We start from the raw sequence: 18,251 nt of genomic DNA, 5'->3' as shown, positions 1-18,251 counted from the left end.
AAATGCAAATTTCCTGTCACAAGAAATCATGTAATTTGCACTGGAATTGGACTGTTTCTCAATCCTGAGGGCAGCACTTGCTGCTAAATACACTTTTAATCAGCTTTTTTAAAATCTGAGTCACAGAAAATACTATACACTCAAAGAAGCTCCTCTCCCATGGGAAAGAATATTAAGCATCTTCTGAAAGTAATGAACAGGATCCCAATTCACTTTTGATTAGTAAAAAGAGATTTCTAATGACACAAACACTGCTATGATATTCAAATCCATCTACTATTAATAATGCACTAATTGCAATATGAAAAAAAATTAAACTATTTATACTATAAAACAGATCATGAAAATTTTACATTTCAGGCCCCTTTCTTTCCCCTAATGCTTGGTCCAGTGTATTTCCCTGGGAGTTCTCGAGTCAGTGCTTTGCTAAAGGTAACATCTGCCTACTCCACTACATCTCTCTGCTCTGACTTCCACTTTTCAATGTGAGTTGACCTTCAGTTTGATTTCCACATGTTCTACCACTGATGTCTGTCTTAGTGCTCTGATCAAAGAACCCCCTTAGTGCTTTCTCCTTTGCTTGTGGGTTGGTATTTCTGAGTTGTCTGGTGAACCTACCCATAAATCATCATTCAGCTGTTTTCTTTGGGACCCATTTCAGCTGCACTGGGGATTCCCTGCCAAAAGAGCTGAGCCCCCAGGCTACTGGAGCTTGTTCTCATATACCATAGCAACAAGGAAAACAATTAAAAACCATCAATAAAGGAAACCTCATGAGGACTGTCTTAATTGTTCTTCCACTTTCTCATGTTTACAAAGTGGATTCTCTTTGAGGCAAGATTTGTCCCTTCATACATCAGCATCAAATGCCTGCACAGAGCACAGGTGACTCTACAATAAAACCCTGTAACAAAGTCAGCACATGTATCTTCTGGCCATTATTCCATAAGCAGGAGGTATTGTTGAATCTTTGAAAGCTTTGGGCCCAGCTCTTGAAGTGTTTTTGCATATTCCTTCCTAGGGTAGCTTCTTCATCATTTGGATCCTTAGCCCAAACATCTGGTTTTGCTGTTCAGCTCTGTCTTTCTAATATGTCATTATCATTGCTGTCTCACTAAAAATAATTTCCTAAACATTTTTCCTTTTCAGTCTGATGTCTGACATCTGCCCTTGCCAAACTACACTGGTCATGAAATTGGCAGCAAGCACCCTGAAGCCACAAACACAATGGAGAGCTAAGGTAAGGTACAAAAGAACAATTTGTTATCAATCCAAGAGCCCCAAAACTTCACATAGATTTATGCAAAGCCTCGTGCAGTGGCATTTTGACCAAAACAAGCAATAAAACACGTAGAAAAACACATTTGCCTGATAAAGGTTACTTACTAGGTTTGCATTTAAAGGAGACAAGGAGGAATTTAGTGGTCCCTGGACACAGATCAGGCCCAAAAACCCGACTATTGACAAGGAGTTGGCAGGATCTCAGGTTTTGGCATTCATCCAGTACTTTCTAGAACAATGGGCAGAAAGGATAGTCTTGACAACAAGGTATGAAACTATACAGCAATGAAAACACTTTGTTGTACTTTGTTCTACACAGCAGAGAAATCACAACTTTTTGGCTATAAACATGCAAGAAACATCTGTATCATTTGATCTAGGCCATAGCTTTACTGAACTTGGAGTCATGGCCAAGTTTATGGGAACACATTCATCACAGCCATGCTGGTGGCAAATTAGGATGTTACCAATTGTCTGTTGTTTGTCACTTTTCCCTCTGCCCCTGGGGAGCTTGGCCAAATTCCCCTGAGTGTCACCACAGCCTCGATGGTGCAGAGCCCAGAGCAAGTGGGGACACACTAAGCCCCCAGCTCTCTCACTGACATGCTTTGTGCACTTGTGTACTCCTGAGCACATTTATGGGAGTGCAGTGTCCAGGGTAAGCATGGCAACTAAAAAGGTGTCTTTTTAACCACTTCTTCTTGATCTACTTCCATGTACCTAAACATGCTCTGTAATAATCTTCACTTGAAAGAGTTCTGACTAATAACAAGCACAGCCTGAGCTTTAAGCCATGTGTAGGACCTCTTGCTCAAAGAACACTTCTTCCTCACTTGCAGTTACACACATTATCAGATATCTTCTTGACTTGCTACGAGCCAGTTTCAGAATTGATTTGATTGGATAGCACAGATCTGCAAGTCTATCCTCAGCCTCCTAGTCTTGCTTTGTGGGGTGTTTTTTGATGATGCTCTAAGGCCATATCTACTCCAAATTTATTGGCCCAGCAATATATACTGGTTCTTCCTGTGCAGCTTCCCTGGGAGTGGCAACAGAGGACAACAAACAGGTCAGCAGTGTTATACACAAAGGGTTGTGTGGGCTCTATCCCACTCTGGCAAAAGGACTGAGTGCTCCTACTGCTCACACTGGTGCTCCCACTCCAGCTTTGGAGCTGCTGGAACTCTCTTGGAACTGTAGCTGCAGAAAATATGAAAACATTGCCAGGACAAGTCTGCCTCCAGTTTTTAACACAGTCCCAAGCCAAAGCACCTAAAAACACCCAGTTTAAATGCAGCAGTGTATTTAGGAAATTCTCATTCGCCTCCAAAATTCAGTTAAGAGATGGCTTTTCTGACACTCTTTTTGGACAGTCTGTGTGGTTGTGCACAGGATTCTTGATGTTTAAAATCACAGCAGGCTGTGACAAGGAGGGTGTTTTCTCCAGGTCACCCCACTCTTTAACAGGAGTAAGATACCATTCTGATAGGGTTTTTTTTTTCTTTATTTCTCATCAGAAGAGGTCTCAGTCATACCAAGAGGCCAAATCACGAATCTACCACAGTGATGGCACAAGCAGCATTCCTGTTTCCAGGCTGAGAGAGTTGGCAGTAGCTGGATCTCTGCTGTCATCACTGGAAACCTTCCCTCCCAAGCTGCAATGACACGCATTGGCAGCACATTGCAGTGATCCTACAGCTCCCATTGGCAGAGGAAGAGGACGTGCATCCAACACTTTTTGAGCATTAAATGAACTCTAAAGAGTATAAAAGGGAAGGGAAGCACAGCAGACTTAATTTTATCAGTCAATTCTTTTACAGAATTGCAAGTCAAACACATAACTCCTCCTTAACTGGGATGGTTCTGGAAGGGACCAGTGAAATAGAATTACATCTTTAGTAAATGGAGATAGCTGTCCCCTGCTGAGTCACCTTCTGTTTGCACCTGAGCTGAATCATCTCCTGTGCATCTGTTTGTATTTTCTCCTACCTAATGCAGACAGCAGTCACATTTTCTCTCGCGTTGCCGTGCAAAAGCACGCAGCCACAAAAGCGAACAATGATACTCAAAATAGCACCAGGCTGTTACTGTCTCTAGCCAGATCCAGCTTTGCAGTGATCCCTCTAACAGGAGGTCTCTGGAAAACATGCTTGTGATGCTTCCTCCCAGCTACAGGGCATCATCTTGCCTGCCTGTGCAGACTGCAGATCCACTTGTAAAGGGAAGGGGAGGAGGGATGAGGTCACTGGTGCTCTTTTCTAAGAAATCAGTTTACAAGATGTGTCTTTTCTCCTTAACAGAACCGGAACTCCCTGAGTTGCAGGGCATTTGTATCTCTCACATTCATGGCCTTGCCAAAATGCTTTCATGGCTTTGATCAGCCGCAGTGCCTGAATGATGATGGTAGTTTATACAACAGTTATCCCATGCTGTGTTTATTATATTCAAGGGAAGAAACTGCCCGTGGAGATCTCACAAAGGCACTCACAAGCCCAAAATAATCATTGATGCCACTTTGCTGCAGTCAGTAACATAACATCAAGTATACATCTGGCCTGCTGTTTTTGGTGGAGAGATGTACTTTCACATGGCCCATAGGTCATGTCTGGAATGTCCTTAAAAATTGCAGTACATCATGGGCGAGTCACACTTATAAAATTGCCCTAATACTGTTTCTGGAGAGAAGATATTACTGCCAAACCACTCCATAATGCTCTTCAACTCACTAGTGATGGGAACGGGCATTCCCTGATGTTTAAAGGGAGCACATGCTCTACAGACACAAATGTTGCAAACTTCATCAAGGCTTCTGTAGAGCATTTGCAACAGTTTAACCAACAGAACACCTTCAGATACCACTGACTACTCATTTTTGCAATGATTTACTGAATTTGGCACAACACTGGGTATTTTTCACTGTGATGAGACAAGCCTTTGACAGCAGTGTAAGTCAGACCTTAAAAGCCTTGTTACAAAAGTCTCCAGAGCAGAAAGTAATAACTGGTGAAGTATTAATCATTTTAACATAAACTGAAGCAGGCCCAGCAAACAAACTGTAGAATGTTGCTAGTACAAGTCAGGTAGTCACAGAAATGCAGCTATCTGCAGAAATGCTTAGGATTTGCTGTTTAGTTGTTGCTGTGCCTTTTCAGTGAGGGAAGTCAGGCATGGAACAAGGCAAATGCCAACCAGAATGTCATATTCACTGGATTGCTAACCCAGCTCTGTCCAGTGCTTGTGTCCTCCCCTGGAGTCAAGGAGGGCCTGTGTGATAGATTGAGACTGGTCAACTCAGTCATGACCAGCCCTTGAATGGAAAGGAGCTGACTATTTTAGGAAACTTTGAGAGTGGGGTTTCCAAAGCAAGGCTCATCACAATGGAAAACAATCTTCAAAGCTCTCACAATCCTATGGTAACACCCTGCTGGCCAGACAAACCCTTTCAGTTGTAACACTTTTGGTGGTAAAGTGCCACAGGTACCAGGGCATCTCATTCAAGGCTGAGAACACTCACATAGAAATGGCAGGAAAACCATCAAAACCATTCTGTACCTTAAGAACCTTCACAAGGTGCGGTACCTGCAAAGAGGTGGGTGCCACGCAGTTCCTGGGTTCTGTCATCCTGCTTTCAGGCTCCCAAGTACTGCACATGTGGGGGTCCTGCCCATAAAATGCTGACTGAACACTGATGGTGGAGTGCCGAGGGCAGTGCAGGCTCAGGTGCTGCCCGTCGCAGGCATAGGCGGTGTGATTCTGCAGCAGTTTCGTTAGGTAACCTAGAAAATATTCAGCTCTGTTACAACTAGCACAGGAAATGACAAGCTCCTTAGATAATGAGAAAACCACAATCACTCTCCGGAAAGGGCATTGTAGTCAAGGTTATAGGTCTGGCCTGCAGCCACCCAGTTCTCTGAATGGGTCACCCCTGACGTGCTCGTAGCTGGAAAACACGAGGTGTCGTGGCAGGGAGTCTGAGCCCTCCCAGCACTCACGGGACGTGTTGGACAGACAGCAAGTGGTCTCAGACCTTGCCAGTCATGGCTGCTCATGATCCCAGGGCGTGTCTGCAGAAGTCAGAAAGGTATTGGTTTTGTGGGCCAGGCTCTTGCATTCCAGCTGCCTAAGGTATTCCTTACACCTCTTCTTAAAAGGATGTGCTGCACTTTTGTGCTCATGGACAGTTGTGTTTCACATGCTTTTAAGTATAATAGAGGAAAAAAAACCCTCACATTTTCTTGTGGGAACATTTTCTTCTTGTGGCTGAATCAGGGGCTGTTTTGTATCCTTAAAACAAAAATTTCTCAAAGAAAATACTGAAAAATAGTTCACTCATTTTTATTATATAAATTTGCCATTTAAATAAAATGTGCCTTTGAATTTTCACAATTCTGCCCTTCATAAACTTTCCCCAAAGACAAGTGATTTTCAAAAAGGTTTTTAAATAGAAACTTCAGTACTCCAAGCAAAAGATATGAAAATCATATAATCTTAGAATGGTTTGGGTTGGAAAGGACCTGAAAGATTACCCAGTTCCAAACCCCCTGCCACCTTCCACTGGAACAGGTTGCTCAAAGCTCCACCCAGTCTGGCCTTGAACACTTCCAGGGATGGGTCAAACATTTCAGTTCTCTGGCATCTTTTCCAGCTCCAGCTGTGCATCTGGATAACAAAAATCAGCTTCCCTACCAGTTATTAAGTCTGGAGGAAGGAGAAGCCTGCTCCACTGTCACCTTTGCTGTTCCCCACCCGGAGCCCAGGGCAGAACAAGAGTCAGGAAGATGCACCTTCCAGCACAGCAGAACATGAGTGAGTAGGTGAGTTCCCCACCTCGCTGACTTCAGTCTGAGCACTGGCACTGGAACTGGGCCAGAAAAAATGTCATGCCCTGCATTTGCAGTCTGGGTCTCAAGGAGACCAGTCTAGCAGCAATCCCCACAGCTTCTCACAGGTTAAAAAGAACAACCGAACCCAAACCAAATCCATCCCCTACATTTTCTGTGTAATTGAGATCACACAGAATTGAAGTTCCCTGCCAGAGCCCCTCCTCTGTCAGCCTGCTGCTGGGAGGTGCTGAGTGCTGCCGGGAAAACGGGCTGAATGCCCAGTTGCACCCAAGTGACTTCTCTATGGCCCATGCTGCAGAGGGGCCTCCTGTGGCATTTGCTGAGCACCTTTGGCATCACTATCCAGGCATAAAGGGCCACAGTGTCAGAGTATTCAGCCCTTCATGGGTTGGGGGCACTCAACACCCTCAAAGATACGACCCAATATTTTTGATCATTTCAGTTCTTCAGGTTTTAAGTTACCTGGGGCCAAGAGTGCTGTATACAAAACCATCCAGTATTCCCTAAAGAATATCAGCTATGCTGTGATTTGGATGAGTTCCCTGGCATCTTAACTGCTACTTTGATCCTGCAAATTCCTAATCCAGCATCTAAGCACCTTCCTCCAACAATTGCAGCTATTCAATCCTTCTAAAAAAAATGTCTTCATAAAAACCTTGTTCTGATTCTGTAGGAGCAATACGGTTCACTTGTAAAAATGACATTAGGACTGGTGAAAATAAGACATCTTGCTTTCCAGCCTTCCAAGTGGCTTAAACATGACTCTGCTGTTACTAAAATCCTTGTGTATTTGCACACAGTAAAGGATAAAAATAGTAAAGGATACTTCTGAAACCTAATGTTCTCTGATAAGAGGAGTGGTGATGTAGTATCTAAATTGCTGGTCTCACATGGCAGACCACGTAAACCTGCATTTTTCATTGCTGCACACACAGACACACATGGAGCAGTCAGCCCTTTGCAGCTCACAGCCCATGCTGAGGAAGGATTCCCACTCCAAAAGTCACGATTTCCTCTTGCCCTCCTCTGAAAAACTCCAGGTTCTTTCCTGTCCTCCTGCTGGCCCTCTCCTCATAGCAGAGCACTGCTTGCCCTGCACTCAGCAGTTTTCTCAGCAGCTGCTGCTTCTCCTCCTTTCCTGGTCAGTGTGGCCTTGTAGTCACCCTGGCAGACGCTTGACCTTCTTGAGACTGTGAGTATCCCTGTATTGTGTACTGAATTCTGTCCAGAAGCATATTTTCCCTGAGGGAGCAAACTCAAGCAAGCAACAGTGTAGAGCTGGGGGAGAATCTGGTGTGATCTCTACAATTAATAACAGCTGCAGTGGTCAGGAGTGAGGGCATTGTGAGGGTTGAACTCTTCCTGGGATGAGGAGGACTATAAAGTTGCTCTTTTTTCAGAAATAATAAATGTCACTCTTTGAAACAATATGAAACTTCCTAGGAAAAAAGTTAACTGCCATAATAATTGCCTAAATTAGAAAACCTTGACAGTACTGCAGTGTCCCAATAACATCTGTACACCTCTGTGTGAAAGCCCCACTAGGCACTTTCCCATTTATCCGGGGCACACATTCATAAGCAGTGTGTGGGGTGCTCTGCATATGGAATCATGTACGAGACGTTAGAGACTGGCTTAGAAGTTAAGCCTGAAGCACACAGGAACAAAAAGATCCCATTGATTTGAGGGCCAGAAGGTATCATCCCATCCAACTGTCTGCCTAACCCAGACTACTCACTCATTGTAATCTTTTACTGAGACTCAAAACACCAGTGCAGAATCCAAGCGTAATCCTTTCTTCCAGAATTAGCCAAATTAGTCACAGCATCCAATGTGTTGACAAAGACCTTCAACTAAAAAAACCACAGCACCAGAGAAGCACACAAAACACTGAGGCTGAGCAGCTGAACAAAGCTTTAAGCCTTATTGATCACTTCTTGCTGCAAAGGAGGACTGATAAACAATAAAGAAAAAAAATCTGACAAAAATAACTGGCATAGGAAAATAATAGATACCTCTTTGTGTGAAAAAGAACTCTTAAGAGGTTATAGCTTTTCATACTTACCACTTGCTCCTGGCATTACCACTTGGAATAGCAACAATAAAGGTACCAGTGGACCTGAAGGCATGGAAATCCAGAATTTTTTTCTCTCTTAAAAACACAAAAAGTCTGGGAACTTAGGAAGTTCTGTGTATATTCAGTCCTGCTTCTCTGCCCTACCATGAGGTCCCCAGAAAGAAGGATCAAGGAGAAGAGCATTTCAGGCTGTGAGCCCAATGCCCAGCACGCACTAAATGCAATCTCAGCATTGGCTCAGGTAATGTCTTCTGGGTAAGACAGCAGCTTTGCAATGCAGTATTTTTAGAGGCTGAGGCTGAATAGTCCACAAGCTATGAGGGTCCTCAGAACTGGGCCTTCATACTCAGATTTAGCAACATCAGTTCCTGTGCATTGTTCCATTTAGCTTAATTAGCACAGAAAATTGCTGGCTCATTTTAAAGACATACCAATCTATTTTAGATCAAGATAGATCGAAATAGCACACATATTGTTGTGGGAGTCCCAGAAGGCTAATCCATCCAGTAAGTCTCCATCAGCTCCCACAGTTCTGTTAAGAATTGTGCCAACACTCATTAAAAATACACAAGCCAGACTGGTAAGTTTGAAGGAAGAGATTTCATGCAGTGATAACAGAATTGCTAATAAACTCCACTACAAACACCATTAGAAGCAGCACTCTGATATTGATTGGTGTTTGGGATCCAGCTGCAGTGCTTCTCCAGCAATACTTTCTCGCTTGGTTTGTGAAGGAAGCATTGAGGAGAAATTAACTGCTGAGTTTCAACCCCCATCCCTTCTGCCATAGCCTGTGCTGGTCTCCCGAAGCAGCTACGCCACAGATCATGCTGTGCCAGGGTTACTCTGTCCACAGGCACGAGGAGCAGCCTCTTGGCATTCCCTCTCACCTCAGTTGTCTGTGAGTTTTGCCTGCGGCAGCTCTTTTTTAGGATTGGTAATTGAGGCGGGCAAAGTGTTACCCAGGAACTACACTGTTTCTAAAATTCATGACACTATGTTTCTTGCTTCATCATTTTTTTATTTTTTATCTAAGTACCTTGTCAACATCCTGTTTGACTCATTCTAGCCACAGTCACAGATGTCACAGTCACAGTCTTTAATCAGTAAGAAACACACTTAGGCAGGAAGCATTGTTTCTTCTACTTGCTCTCCAGAAATTAGCACAACAGCTCTACTCAGCAGATGCACATAAAAACCTGTAATTCCTTAACACATATTTTCTTGCACAGTCACCAATCTGATTTAATTTCCCTCCATGGCCTGTTTTTTTTTCCCCATGTGCCTTTTTCCACTCTTCCTCTCAACCCTTGCTCTCTTTGCTAGTGACTACTATCCTACCAACTGCAACCTTTCACTTGTACTGCAGAGATGGCATGAAAAGGTGGGTTTCTGTGCAAGGAAAATGGTTTTCATATAATCACTCTATTTTTTAAATTTTTTTTAATTATCTAAACCTTTTTGATGCAAGGATAAATGTTTACTTGGAAAAACTAGGGATAATCTAGTTTCACTAATAAGACAGTGACCACAATACCAGGTTCCATTTCCAAATGCCTAGTTTGGTTTCAAAGCACCTAAAGGTGTTGCTTTTCTTAGAATTGGTCCTTGAGAGTTTTCAGTTGCCCATTTCTAAAAGAGGCAAAGCTTATGAGATCCTGACCTTTGTCCATCTGCCATTCCCTTATTCAATTCAACAACTTTTAAGCGTAATGGCCAGTTTCAAACCTGAGGGGTGCAGGACTGAAAGAAATAAAGTTTCTGCAAGTTTCATGGAAATTGAGACTGCCAGTTCAGTCTCAATGGCTGAATTGAGACTGCAAGTGAATTGGCTGCTGGGGAGACAGGGTGGTTATCCTGGAGAGCCATCAGCCTGATGCCACTGGAGCCATTTGTTTCCACTGGCCTTACTGACAGATGAAGGCTAAGTCTGAAAGAAGGAAATGTTTAAGTTAGTAGTGAGGACTATTCTGTGCCACTCAGCTCAGACTTGCAGTTGAGTGTGTTACATTTTTGCAGAGTGGGAAAGCCCATGAATTCTGCACTCATGCACTACATGCCTGTTCTCTGTTCCTCACATCCTCCCACAGGCGTTCTCTATCCTTCAGATCTACACTTTCACATTCCCTTGTGTTGTCTCCTAGGAGTGATGCCTGGTTTTATTGTATCCCAATGGCTTTCTGAGGAAATTGGAGAGATCCCTGTGCATTTCCATTTTCTCACTTGCTTTCTGTTTTTATTTCCTTCTTGTGTCAGGAAGAGACAAATTGTTCTTGATCCCCAAAATCTTGAGTCTGTAGTAAATTCCACTCTACAGTCAGTTGTACTTCTCTCAGCTATTCCATGAAGCCAGAATGTCCTGGGACCTAATATGGAACTACTCCAGTAGAAAAGGAATATTTTCTCCATCCCATCCAAAGAAGCTGACAAAAGGGATGGCTTAATGGAGACTTTAAGGCTCTTTTCTGCCCTTGCCAAAAATCCTTCTTTTAACTGGAGACAGAGTAGCTTCTTCTAGTGCTATTATCAAGAAGTAACAAGAGAAAGGCTCTGTGAGCAGCAACTGTTTCTGGAGACAGAATGAGAGACTCCTTATGCCCAAAGACAAAAAACTTGTAATAGTCCCAAAGACTGCAAGTAGCAGAACCTTGGGGACTAGATGAAAATGTTTCTCTGAAAACTCAGGTTTATGAACATGGACCTCCATGTTCATGCTCCCCAAGAGAGCTAGGGGGCTGTTCATTGCCAGCTCAGAAAACAGAACATAGGTTTCATTTTGCAAACAATACTGTGACTCCACCTCTGCATTTTTTTGTATCCCCACTTATATCTGACATTCAAAAAACACTAGAAAATCTGAAAAAATTAGAAAAAATCAGAAACCTGGCAGCTCACAGATCTGCAGTGCTATGAAGGTTTATAGTGCAGGAAGTCCAAGTTAGAAAAGTGAAAATACACCCCCTTCTTCACTCCCAGTCCTTGATGATTTTCTTTACAGCATTTAATTTCTTTGTCCTCAGCTCTGTTCTAGCCTGAAGAAATGAAAATTCAGAAGATTGCAAAATTGTTCTGAAAGAGTAATTCTTGTCTTCCCATCCAAGACTAAATGCAATGAAGAAAAATAAACAGATACTTGTGGGTTGAGACCCTCATCCAAAGCCCAGTGAAATCCTTGGGAATCCTTCCAGTGACCATAGGCTTTGAATTAGGTCTTGTACAGTGAGTGATGTTTTAAAATTAATTCTAAATTAAGAGCCAAACCTCACTGGTATTTAATTTGTTGCCAGAAGCCACACAATAGACCTTTGAAGCAAAACTCTTAAAATGCCTAGAAATTCAGATTAAATGACTCACCAAATGCTGAACAAATAAGGCGCAACCACGCCTCCTTCTGCTCTTCAGCTCCCTTAAGACACTATTTTCTCTGTGTTGGGTAACATATGATAATATTTCAATTTTTATTGTAGATTATGGCTGGCAGATGACAGAATTCTGGTAAGTTGTGACTGATCAGACAGCGCCTTCTCTGTCTGGGGACACTTCCAACAAAAGCCTGGTTTTTATCTGGAACAAATCTGTATCCCCATTCTCTAATAAAGTTGAGACTGGAAGCCCTGCCTTACTGGGAAGGATATCAGCAGCAGATGGAACAGGAAGGCAGCAGGGAGCTAATCCCTGCCATTTATTTTGAATAAAAATAGCATATGGTGTGTCAGGTACCAGCAATCTGCTGAGGGAGAACAGAACACCTGCCCCAAAGGTGTGAGAATCTGACAGACTCAAACATGCCTCTGAGAGGTGGAGCTCAGGAACTCAGGTTTGGTGTCTTGTGTCTGAATCCCCCAACATCTTTAGGGGCAATGCTATCCCTTCACTCATTTCAGGAGAGCTTTGGGGGCAGCATCCTTTCTTGGGGATGAAGACCTAGCTTACTGTAAAGGCCTCACAAAATGGGGAAGAACTGGACAGGACCAAAGCTCTTACTTCTCTAGCAAGGATAATGAAATCTCATCTGTAGATTTAAGAAAAAATATTAACACATCTAAAATGTGGTTTCATAAGTTCCACTTCCTCAGAAAGGCAAAAAGAACTGCAGGGACAGGCCTGAAACAAAACCTTGGGTCTCAGTACTGTGATCTAAACTAAAATCTCAGTTCTGACACACACCTCTTTGTTCCACAGAACACATCACAGACCAAAGCCCGCTTCACTTGGAGAAACTTTAAACCAGACTTAGAGGTTTAACTCACATATTACTGAAATGAAACACATTTCTCAAATGAAATGTTTTTTCTTTAAACAAATCAATGAACACTTTCACTTGACTTTTCCAAGGCAATATTGAGAAGATGCATCATTGCATCACTCCTTCTAACACTTCCTTTAATATCCTGGTTGAAGGACATGCTACAATTGCCACGGTGAGTCAACAGAACTGACTCAAGAAAATTTATATAGGATTTTATCTGACCAACACAAAGCCAACAAAAAAAACTCTGCATCATTGTGGTTGGTAGTGATTGATCCTGCCACGTTACTACAAACAAAGCATTTGCTCAAAGCATTTGTTTGCTTTCCTTTTACCTGGGGGAATCTGGGATGGGTGAATGCCACAGAACTTAATGGAAACTTTTAATGCAGAAAGGTCACAGGAGCAGATTATATTTCTTGGGTGAACTGGCTTGCTTTTTCATTAGATCCACTTGTTTCTATGGTTGGGTCAGGAGATCATGTCTATGGAGTTAAAGTGATGCTCAGTTCTGTCGGAACTGTTTTGGCGAAAATGACAGAAAAGTCTGTGGACAGTGGACAAAGATTAAAAGGTTCAAACTAAGCAGCGGCTCCTTTCTGTTCACATCCAGAAAGTAATTCCTCAGCCCAGTTATGCAATCACAATTACTTCATTTTTAATCTTCAGTTACAGCCACATTTCTTGAAAGCTGCCCAGAAAACCTGGCTGGGACTCAGGTAAAGAAAGGGAGATTGGTGAGTGAGCCAAGGGGGCGAGGTCAAGCCTGAGGTCAGAGCAGCAAGGAGAACAGAATAAGAAGGAAGGAGCATAAGAAAGGTGAATGGGTTTTCCTCAGTGTTGCCAGAGAGAAGGAGTTTGTTCCCAAATAAGGGGTCAGTTCACTTTGCCAGCAGACAGGGGAAAAGTGGGAGGAGTAGGATGGAGAGCTGAGGCCTTTTCCCACTGCCAGCATGGAGGGTGAGGGGATGAGAGGAGATGAGGAGCAGTGATCCCTGCTGTTGAGAAGGTACCCAAAAGCGCCACTGTCCCCAGCCAAGCCAGCTGTCCCTCAGCAGCTGGGCTTTCTATAGCACACCTATAGTGTGAAACATTGTAAAGAAGTTTGCTTGTTTGGCCAGCTCCTTATTTCGCCTGTTTAGGGAACTAGTCCTTGAACTGAGAGGAGAAGAGTTGTGAGGAAATGGCTGTCATGAGGCCTTGAGGTCCTGAAAAATGACTCTTCTGACTGTCTCCCAGGAGCCCAGAGTATTCAGGATTTTAATTCCCAGAGACTGGAGAACTAGCAAAATTCACAGCAGCCCCCTGGAATGGGACCTGATCTGAAATGTGAAAGCTCTGAGTGATCACTGAGAAAAGCAGTGTGAGGACAGAGCTTTGTCAAGTAAGAACAAATAAAGGAATATTTTAATAAAATGTGTGTTTTGAAGAACAGGTATGAGGGAAGAAGATCCTCTAGTTGTAGGATCACTCCTATATTCATGAAGGTCTAAGGAAAGAACTGTGGATTAAATCTATCTTCTTCCAAATCTTCAGCTTGCAGTTTAAATTTGGGCATGAATACTTGGATTCCACTTTGAAAAATTAATCACACAAGGGACTGCAGACCTCAGAGCACATCTCCACTGTCAGTAACCAATGGAACTACTGAATACAGTTTCATAGAATCATTAAGGTTGCAAAAGACCTGCAAGGTCATCAAGTCCCACCTTTAAAGTTTTTGTTTGTTGCTCCAAACTACTAGAGAAACATAGATTATACAGATCTTTAAGTACTGTATCAACATTACTACCAATAAAATAAACTATTGAGTTGTTCTCACAGAGTTGAATTTTGAACTGCTGAGGGTGTCTTGTTTCAGAACATTTTTCTTCCCTAGAAAATACCAATCCACAAAATGTTATTGCACAGTGAAGAAATGTCTCTGTTAAAAAAAAAAAAAAACCTACATTTTTTATCTCATAGAAGCTGAACAGATGAGAGCAAGAACCTGCAGTTCTAGATAGTAGAAAGAAGAGAGACCACAAATGCAAGTCAAATTTATAAATAAGGTAATAGTAACCTTTTACTACATACTGCTCCCTGCTCCCCTTTCCAAAACATCCCACAAATCCCACAGGGGAGCATCTTTGAGTTCTTACAAGCAAACTGAGGTCTGGTGATGAACAAATGGACTCTGGGCACAGTGGAATTGCTGGCAAAATGTGACACTTGCATTAAGGGAAGAACAGAGATTACACGGGTGGGTGTTGGAACCTGGCAGCAGTCTAGGAGGGAACGCTGGAAAGCTGTCAGAACGGTGGGGAGAGGAGGAGAGAGGAACAGAGTTTGGGCTGTTGGGTAGAGGGCTGATTGCACCTGGCAGCTGCAAGGCACTGCCCCTTTACACGGAGCAGGGTTGTGGCCATGTATATTCAGCAGAGTTTAGGGAAATCGAGTCACTGCTCCTGCCGAGGCAGGGAGCAGACCAGGGAAATCAAGCAACTCCACGAACTCATCTCAAAGCTGCTGTTATGGAGCTTGTAATTCTTTAACAGTATTAAACAGCCTGGGGATGGCACTGCAGGGTGTCGTCTCACCTCTGGCAACCCCTGGTCCACAGCACCTCCTTTTGAAACAGCTAGAGACTTCTCCCTATGCTCTGGATACGTTTTTTAAAGGCTCCAGTAACATTTTGGTCTTTTCTGTCATTCTGGATTAGACCTCCATATTAAAAGTGAAATGTGAGCAGAATTTGTTTGGGTCTGGGAACTTCCCAGCCTGGTAAGAGTTCTAGAATCTGATTTTCTTTTCTACACCTTATTTACTGAAATGTCTGAATGCCATGTTTAATACTGATCTCTGGGGTGAGATAGCTTTTTTTTCTCTGGTCATTCTACCTATTTGGAAAGCTCAGTGCACAATGAATTCAGAAGACAGCTGTACTTCTGAAATTAACCTTGGATAACCTTATCTAAATAACATCATTTGAAAAATGAATGGATTTTTATGAGAGGAACTTTTCTAGATAAAGAGATAATTTTTAACTCAGTGGCTAGTTGAAAGGGGAAATTTGAACATTTGTTTTATGTTATTGAGGAGATCCACCATGTGATTCCAAAACTAACATCCCTGACCAGCAGTTAAGCAAAAAAACCCACTACAGAATGAGACAGCAAGCATTTAAAAGCCTTTTACATGTGAAAGGAATTCAATGTGAGAAATGTAGCTTATCCAAGTATGTAATTCTAGTCTTTACGTTTCGTGGCTGCTTGCTTAAAAATTTGGCTTGTGGAGCTGAACACAATTAAAAAAATGAAAAACTATTTATTTTTTCAGTATTTTTCAGTTGCTGAGAAAATAGTTTCTACAGAACCATGACCAGCATTTTGAACGGTATCAACACAAACTATATTAAAATGCATAACAACACATTTTAGCTATTAATTATACATTAACTTTGTTCCAGTGCACTCGACTGGCTTTTGGGAAGTTCTGCTCTCTTCAATACCGGTAAGGTTTGCTTTCTGCCCTAGAGGCAGTTCCTTAAGCTTCCAACTGCCAGGAATATGCTGTGCTCGCTATGACACATAGAAAGGAGAGAAACAGCTCTTCTAAATAACTTTCTAACAGCAGTGGGATGCCCTGGAGCACTGGAAATGTACAGGAGAGCAGTTTTCACAAACAAAGTGTAGAGATTGCTTCTTCATCCTGATGGAAACAAGAGTATTCTCCCAGTTCCTGCAGTCACGTCACTTTGCACTGGTACAGCACCCTCCCAGGGATCTCGTCTGTGATTTCTGGGTGACAGCTGGTGCCTCCGCTCCCCGGGAAGGGACAACCCTCATCCCGGTGCTCCGAGGCTTCCCGCCTAGCAGAGAGAAGTGCAGCACTTGTTCGCTCCCTCAGGCCCGACTCCAAGTCTCCAGGAGAAAATGGGAACTTTTCCAGGGACTTCCACGCACTTTTGCTCAGGCCCTGGCCGATCCACGCACGGCATTCCCACCGCGCAGCGACAGCTCAGCTCCTGTTGTCCCTTTGCTTGTAGGCAACCCGGCCCCTCTGGAAACCTTTCACCCTCTCCTCCTCCCTGCCTCCTTGCCGGCACATCCGAGCCGCTCTCCCCGGGGTGCAGGCCCGGGACACGGCCCCGCACAGGGGGTACGGAACGCGGAGCGCTCCGGCAATTCCGCGGCTCCGTGCGGCGCTCCGGCCGGGAGCCCGCGGTCCCTGCCCTGATGTGGCGTGTCCCCTCGGGGCATCGCGGGGGGCTGCCAGACCCTGCCAGACCCTGCCAGCCCCTGCCCACCTCCGCCCTGCCCCTCGGAGCCCCGCAGCCCGTCGCTTGCTGCCCGCCCCCTACCTGAGAAGTCGGCGAGCGCCGCGACCTCCGCCCCGCACACAAGGACCACGCAGGAGAGGAGGCGGAGGAGCCGCCCGGGCTCTACCTGTGCGCGGCGTGGCTGCTGCCCTGCATCGCCGTCCCTCATGGTGCGGCAGAGGGCGGCTCAGCCGGGGGGGCAGCCCCGCCGCTTCACATGGTGCAGCCGCTCCCCCCGGCCCGAGCCGCCCTCGGGGCTGCCCTTGTCCCGCGCGGCAGGGGGAGGAGGAGGAGGAGAGGGAGAAGGAGAAGGAGGGCGAGGGCGGAGCAGCCCTGCCAGCGGCCCGGGAGCGGTCCAGCCGGCGGGGGCGGCGGGGAAGGCACGGAAGGGACGGCAAGGGACGGAAGGGACGCGGGCTGCCGGCGGCGCCGTGCCGGGCACTGCCCTCGGCGCACATCGCGCGGCTGGGCTGACTCACACCCGGCTGCACCTCGCCCGCCCTCCCCGGCTCTCCCCACCCCTCTCCGGGCACTTCGCGCCTCCCTCCCGGTCAAGAGGCTCGATTTCACCGTCTCCCCCCTCATTCTTGCTTGGCAGCGGTTGGAGGACTGTCACGGACTTACTCACAGCCCGCGACTCATGTGACCACATCTCCCTGCTTGTGCTTTTCCCGAGACAGGTGCAAGGTGCTGCCCATCACTCCCTGTCTCTCGCAGCCCAACTTCCCTGCTTTCCCTGCTCCAGACGTCCTCGCCCCTCGTGCCAGACCCTGCGAAGTCTGCTGCTCCAGCCCCGCTCCTGCCCTCACACCTTGGCTCACGGGTCTGTGAGAGGACCCAGCTGGGAGCTGTGCCTGGCAGGATCTCTGGATGAAGGATTTCAGCGGGCAAACAGCACTCACTCTTCCATGTTGCACAAGGACTTTCTCTGTTTCCTCACACTGACGGTGCGTGACACCAACATACTGCAGCCCCGCAGCTTTAAGGCTCTAGTTCAGCGTACCAGAGTTTGAAGTGTGCAGGCTTGGCTTGAAGCTTTCACTGCAAAGTGAGGAAACATCTTGAAGTTACTTTGAGAGAGTTCAAGTTGTTCCCTGAAATCTTTGGTGATACGGAAAAGTAAAGCAGTGAGAAGTTCAAACAAATTGTCATTATGACCTGCTAAACTACCTTCAAATGTAATTCGGTGCTTCTTTTAAGGCACGACAGGCTCAAGGAAATTAATCAGGACACTCATTTCCCAGTTCCTGTAAGACCTGTCCTCAGGAAAGGGAGCTTAGAACCAATGCTGGAAATGGGGCATGAAAGCATCTTTTTTCCTGGGGCTGTGCTGGAGTATAAAGTGGGTAAACATGTATACCCAGCTGTTTACATCCTGCCACACATGTTCACACTGATCTTTCTCTTGGGAAAAAAAAAACCAAAAAAACAAACCCCACGAGTGAGTAGGTCAAAGATGATGGAACCAAACTAATTGTGTTAAATCTATTCCTCTCCTCC

General features: G+C 44.8%; 1 protein-coding gene and 1 long non-coding RNA gene across 6 annotated transcripts in view; one reads left to right on the top strand and one right to left on the bottom strand.

The window, feature by feature from the left end:
• Positions 1-15,753, top strand: part of LOC146445664 (uncharacterized) — a 30,250-nt gene extending 14,497 nt beyond the window's left edge. For both annotated transcript variants that reach the window (XR_014855731.1, XR_014855732.1), the window contains exons 4-5: positions 1,150-1,240; positions 5,927-15,753. This is a non-coding gene — a long non-coding RNA (uncharacterized LOC146445664). The remainder of the gene's footprint in view (positions 1-1,149; positions 1,241-5,926) is intronic.
• Positions 1-17,227, bottom strand: part of EVA1C (eva-1 homolog C) — a 31,916-nt gene extending 14,689 nt beyond the window's left edge. Inside the window, exons 1-3 of one of the 4 annotated variants that reach the window (XM_085078343.1) lie at positions 16,794-17,227; positions 4,834-5,057; positions 1,387-1,510 (exon numbers count right to left, since the gene is read on the bottom strand). In XM_085078343.1, coding sequence (XP_084934469.1) covers positions 1,387-1,510; positions 4,834-5,057; positions 16,794-16,920 — 475 coding nt within the window. In that variant the 5' untranslated portion in view covers positions 16,921-17,227. The remainder of the gene's footprint in view (positions 1-1,386; positions 1,511-4,833; positions 5,058-16,793) is intronic. The other 3 variants (XM_085078354.1, XM_085078323.1, XM_085078334.1) reach the window with 3 other exon arrangements.
• Between the last annotated feature and the right edge of the window lie 1,024 nt (positions 17,228-18,251).

The sequence above is a fragment of the Lichenostomus cassidix genome, chromosome 1 (assembly GCF_008360975.1).
Source record: "Lichenostomus cassidix isolate B80296 chromosome 1, HeHo_3.0, whole genome shotgun sequence".
Classification (NCBI taxonomy): Eukaryota; Metazoa; Chordata; class Aves; order Passeriformes; family Meliphagidae; genus Lichenostomus; species Lichenostomus cassidix.
The sequence above is the reverse complement of the archived record's forward strand: the minus strand, read 5'-3'. Positions and strand labels throughout refer to the sequence as shown.